Consider the following 6,167-nt stretch of genomic DNA (forward strand, 5'->3'; position numbering starts at 1 on the left):
GTGATGAATGGGGGAGCAGCTCAGAGGGCCGAATGGCCTCCTCCTGCTCCTATCTGCTATGTTTCTATGTAAGAAGCTGTTCTTGAGTCGGTTGGTACGTGACCTCAGACTTTTGTATCTTTTTCCTGATGGAAGAAGGTGGAAGAGAGAATGTCCGGGGTGTGTGGGGGGTCCTTGATTATGCCGGCTGCTTTTCCCCGAGGCAGCGGGAAGTGTAGACGGAGTCAATGGATGGGAGGCTGGTTTGCGTGATGGGACTGGGCTACATTCATGACCCTTTTGTAGTTCCTTGCGGTATTGGGCAGAGCAGGAGCCCATACCAAGCTGTGATACAACCAGAAAGAATGCTTTCTATGGTGCATCTAAGCCTCACTTATCGCTCGAGTTATGAGGGCAGCTTGGGGAAATTGGCACTGTTCTCCTTGGAGAGGAGAAGGTGACGAGGGGATTTAATAGAGGCAGTCAGAACTGTGAAGGGTCTGGACAGTGGGAGAAACTGTCGCCACTTGTGTCAAGAAGGAGAGGGGCTCAGATTTAACGTGATTAGTGAGGAATAAACTTGCTGGGCCGCGAGCGGTCAGGGTTAGGAATGACAATGTTGCAGAGGCCGGTTCGATTGGAGCGTAGGAGGCTGAGGGGTGATCTTATAGAGGTCTATAAAATAATGAGGGGCACAGATCAGCGAGATAGTCAATATCTTTTCCCAAAGGTAGGGGAGTCTAAAACTAGAGGGCATAGGTTTAAGGTGAGAGGGGAGAGGGTCCAGAGGGGCAATTTTTTCACACAGAGGGTGGTGAGTGTCTGGAACAAGCTGCCAGAGGCAGTAGTAGAGGCGGGTACAATTTTGTCTTTTAAAAAGTGTTTAGACTGTTACATGGGTAAGACGGGTACAGAGGGATATGGGCCAAATGTGGGCAATTGGGACTAGCTTAGGGGTTTAAAAAAAAGGGCGGCATGGACAAGTTGGGCCGAAGGGCCTGTTTCCATGCTGGAAACCTCCATGACTCTATGACATTCACAAAAGGGAATTAGACTCTTATCCGAAGAAAGGTTAAAAGAACGAGGAAAGGTGCAGCACAGGAACAAGCCCTTCGGCCCTCCAAGCCCGTGCTGATCATGATGCCCGAACAAAACTTAAAAAAAACCCTTCTGCCCTTACTCAGTCCATATCCCCCGATTCCCTCCCTATTCAAGTTTTTAAAGTCTAAAGTGAACGGGATCAAAGGTTACGGGGAGAAAGCAGGATTAGGCTATTGAGTTGGACGATCAGCCATGATGGTGATGAATGGGCGGGAGCAGACTCGAAGGGCCGAATGGACTCCTCCTGCTCCTATCTGCTATGTTTCTACGTTTCTAAGGCTTGGGGTGGAGCCTTCTGGTTCCTCACAGTGTCGCAGGGAGAGAGACGGACTGGCCTTTCTGGGGCTGTAACACCATATAAAACCATGCAGGGTGCGGGAGGGAAGAAAGGGCCGTGAACAGGAGCAACACTGGGGCCTCACTAGGTGAGCAATGGGGTCTGCACCTTGGCTCAGGTCTCAGCGGTTGGATCAGTGAGAGATAGGCTCAGTGATGGCGGGCGGGAATGGGATGGTGGTAATGGGATGGCGGTAATGTGATGGCGGTAATGTGATGGCGGTAATGTGATGGCGGTAGGGGGTGGTATCTTTGGTTGTGTTAGCCTCCTGGAGTTGCTCTTATGAAGCGTCCCTCAAAATGTCCCGATAATGCGCAAGACTCCGAGGCACTCTGGAAGTGTGCCGGCAGCCCCTCCGTTGATCAGACGAGGTCCTACTGACCCCGTAAGGCCACCCCAGCCCTCCCCGAGCTGCCTCTGGTATTCCCCTTCCCGCACCTGAAGGGTCGAGGAGGATCCTGGGATCTACATGGTGGCACAGTGGTCTGGGTGGCACAGTGGTCTGGGCGGCACAGTGGTCTGGGTGGCACAGTGGTCTGGGCGGCACAGTGGTCTGGGCAGCACAGTGGTCTGGGCGGCACAGTGGTCTGGGCGGCACAGTGGTCTGGGTGGCACAGTGGTCTGGGCGGCACAGTGGTCTGGGCGGCTCAGTGGTCTGGGCGGCACAGTGGTCTGGGCGGCACAGTGGTCTGGGCGGCACAGTGGTCTGGGCGGCACAGTGGTCTGGGCGGCACAGTGGTCTGGGCGGCACAGTGGTCTGGGCGGCACAGTGGTCTGGGCGGCACAGTGGTCTGGGCGGCACAGTGGTCTGGGCGGCACAGTGGTCTGGGTGGCACAGTGGTCTGGGCGGCACAGTGGTCTGGGTTCGCACTGCTGCCTCACAGCGCCAGGGACCCGGGTTCGGTTCCCGGCTCGGGTCACTGTCTGTGTGGAGTCTGCACATTCTCCCCGTGTCTGCATGGGTTTCCTCCGGGTGCTCCGGTTTCCTCCCACAGTCCGAAAGACGTGCTGATTAGGTGGATTGGCCATGCTAAATTCTCCCTTGATGTACCCGAACAGGCGCTGGAGTGTGGCGACTAGGGGATTTTCACAGTAACTTCATTGCAGTGTTAATGAATCATAGAATCATAGAATTTATGCAGCACGGTAGCACAGTGGTTAGCACTGCTGCTTCACAGCTCCAGGGACCTGGGTTCGATTCCCGGCTCGGGTCACTGTCTGTGTGGAGTTTGCACATTCTCCTTGTGTCTGCGTGGGTTTCCTCCGGGTGCTCCGGTTTCCTCCCACAGTCCAAAGATGTGCGGGTTAGGTTGATTGGCCGTGCAAAATTGCCCCTTAGTGTCCTGAGATGTGTAGGTTGGCGGGATTAGTGGGTAAATATGTAGGGATATGGGGGTAGGGCCTGGGTGGGATTGTGGTCGGTGCAGACTCGATGGGCCGAATGGCCTCTTTCTGTTCTGTAGGGTTTCTATGATTTCTATGAATCATAGAATCCCTGCAGTGCAGAAGGAGGCCATTTGGCCCATTAAGTCTGTACCAACCACAATCTCACCGAGGTCCTATCCCCATAACCCCATGCATTTACCCTAGCTAGTCCCCCTGACACTAAGGGGCAATTTAGCATGGCCAATCCACCTAACCAACACATCTTTGGACACTAAGGGGCAATTTAGCATGGCCAATCCACCTAACCTACACATCTTTGGACACTAAGGGGCAATTTAGCATGGCCAATCCACCTAACCTACACATCTTTGGACACTAAGGGGCAATTTAGCACGGCCAATCCACCTAACCTGCACATCTTTGGACACTAAGGGACAATTTAGCATGGCCAATCCACCTAACCTGCACATCTTTGGACACTAAGGGGCAATTTAGCATGGCCAATCCCCCGAACCTACACATTTTTGGACACTAAGGGACAATTTAGCATGGCCAATCCCCCTAACCTACACATCTTTGGACTCAGTAAGAAGTCTCACAACACTGGGTTAAAGTCCAACAGGTTTATTTGGTGTCACGAGCTTTCAGAGCGCTGCTCCTTCATCAGGTGAGTGGAACAGCGCTCCGAAAACCCGTGACTCCAAATAAACCTGTTGGACTTTAACCTGGTCAGTTGTGAGACTTCTCACTGTGCCCACCCCAGTCCAATGCCGGCATCTCCACATCATCTTTGGACTGTGGGAGGAAACCGGAGCACCCGGAGGAAACCCACGCGGACACGGGGAGAACGTGCAGACTCTTCACAGACAGTGACCCGAGCTGGGAATCGAACCCGGGTCCCTGGCGCTGTGAGGCAGCAGTGCTAACCCCGCTGTGCCGACTTGTGACTAATAAATAAACTTTACTCAGCTGCACCCTGCTTGGGGACTGGACGTTCTGGGTTAGAGGGCAAAACCTGGCCTCCATAAACACTGTTCATCGTTCTCGATTCAGATTGTGTGAGTGTTGCCAGGTTGTTCCAGAGAGGCAGGAATGCCATCGTCAGATCCCCCGGGAGATAAAGTGGGATTACGGAGCATTTTGCCTACTCCTCCCGCCTCTGTGAATGTACAGACGGACAGAACACTTCAGTCGCATTCATGTTGAGAGGGCTAGAATACAAGAGCAGCCATGTAATTCTGAGGCTGTATAAGCTCTGGTCAGACCTCCATTTGGAGTATTGTGAGCAGTTTTGGGCCCCGTATCTAAGGAAGGATGTGCCGGGCCTTGGAAAGGGTCCAGAGGAGGTTCACAAGAATGATCCCTGGAATGAAGAGCTTGCCGCATGAGGAACGGTTGAGGACTCTGGGTCTGTACTCGTTGGGAGTTTAGAAGGATGAGGGGGGCATCTTATTGAAACTTAGTCCAAAGATGTGCGGGTTAGGTTGATTGGCCAGGTTAAAAATTGCCCCTTAGCGTCCTGGGATCCGTAGGTTAGAGGGATTAGCGGGTAAAATATATGTGGGGGTGGGGCCTGGGTGGGATTGTGGTCGGTGCAGACTCGATGGGCCGAATGGCCTCCTTCTGCACTGTAGGGTTTCTATGTTCTATGATACTGCGAGGCCTGGATAGAGTGGACGTGGAGAGGACGTTTCCACTAGCAGGAAAAACTAGAACCAGAGGGCACAACCTCAGGCTAAAGGGACGATCCTTTAAAACAGAGATGAGGAGGAATTTCTTCAGCCAGAGAGTGGTGAATCTGTGGAACTCTTTGCCGCAGAGGAGGCCGGGTCATTGAGTGTCTTTAAGACAGAGATAGATCGGTTCTTGATTAATAAGGGGATCGGGGGTTATGGGGAAAAGGCAGGAGAACGGGGATGAGAAAAATATCAGCCATGATTGAATGGCGGAGCAGACTCGATGGGCCGAGTGGCCTCATTCTGCTCCTGTGTCTTATGGTCTTATGTTAACACAGGCTTCCTGTTACTCTTCTCCACAGAGAGATTGTTCCAACTTTATTCGTGTCCTGTTACCGGTGAATGAGAGCCACGTTTACACCTGTGGGACCTACGCATTCAGCCCCACCTGTGCCTACATTGTAAGAGCCACATATCTCAAACAGAGCGGCGTCCAACCCACAGAACTCCTGCCAACGCCATACCTGCTCAGTGTTTCCCCATGACCATCTCTCCCTGACTCCCTCTCACTAGTGTGTTGGTCTGCCTCTCTCTACCTGGGCACAGTGCGAAGTCTCATAACACCGGGTTAAAGCCCAGCAGGTTTATTTGGAATCGCGAGCTTTCGGAGCGCCGCTCCTTCATCAGGTGAGCGGAGAGGTAGGTTTCACAAACACGGCCTATAGAGGCCAAGACACAATCGCACGATGATGGTTGGAATGCGAGTCTTTACAGGTGATCAAGTCTTTACAGGTACAGACAGCATTCCAACCATTATCTTGTGTCTTTCCCTCTATACGCCGTGTTTGTGAATCTACCTCTCCGCTCACCTGATAAAGGAGCGGCGCTCCGAAAGCTCGTGATTCCAAATAAACCTGTTGGACTTTAATCCGATGTTTCGAGACCTCTTGCTGTGCCCCACCCCAGTCCAACGCCGGCATCTCCACATCATCTCTCTATTTGACTTTCCCTCTTCCTTCTGCGTGTCTCTCTTTCCCCAGCTCTGTTTCACTGAATCTGTGTGTGCCCCACTGTACGCCGCTTCCTCCTGTGAGTGACTCTCTTTATCCCTCTCCCACTATCTCTCTCTCTCTCTCTCGGTGTTTCAGTGTAAGTGTGTGAGTCGCACTGTACTTTCTGTCTTCCCTCTGTTGCATCACTCTTTCGCTCTCTTACTGTGCGTGTGTGTGTGCGCACGTGTGTGTGTGCACGTGTGTGTGTGCACACGTGTGTGTGCGCACGTGTGTGTGTGCACGTGTGTGTGTGCACGTGTGTGTGTGCACACGTGTGTGTGCGCACGTGTGTGCGCGCACGTGTGTGTGTGCGCACGTGTGTGTGTGCGCACGTGTGTGTGTGCGCACGTGTGTGTGTGCACGTGTGTGTGTGCACGTGTGTGTGTGCGCACGTGTGTGTGTGCACATGTGTGTGTGCACGTGTGTGCGCGCACGTGTGTGTGCGCACGTGTGTGTGCGCACGTGTGTGCGCGCACATGTGTGTGTGCACACGTGTGTGTGTGCGCACGTGTGTGTGTGCACGTGTGTGCGCACGTGTGTGCGCACGTGTGTGTGTGCACGTGTGTGTGTGCACGTGTGTGTGTGCGCACGTGTGTGTGTGCACATGTGTGTGCGCACGTGTGTGTGCGCACGTGT

The 6,167-nt window shown here is 53.3% G+C and overlaps 1 protein-coding gene across 1 annotated transcript in view; it reads left to right on the forward strand.

Annotated features, from left to right (window-relative positions):
- Positions 1–6,167, forward strand: part of LOC144488700 (semaphorin-4B-like) — a gene marked incomplete at its 3' end in the record, with an annotated part of 59,740 nt that overhangs the window by 31,983 nt on the left and 21,590 nt on the right. Inside the window, exon 5 of the mRNA XM_078206788.1 lies at positions 4,842–4,940. Within this exon, the coding sequence (XP_078062914.1) occupies positions 4,842–4,940 (99 nt within the window). The remainder of the gene's footprint in view (positions 1–4,841; positions 4,941–6,167) is intronic.

The sequence above is a fragment of the Mustelus asterias genome, unplaced genomic scaffold, assembly GCF_964213995.1.
Source record: "Mustelus asterias unplaced genomic scaffold, sMusAst1.hap1.1 HAP1_SCAFFOLD_1786, whole genome shotgun sequence".
Lineage (NCBI taxonomy): Eukaryota > Metazoa > Chordata > Chondrichthyes > Carcharhiniformes > Triakidae > Mustelus > Mustelus asterias.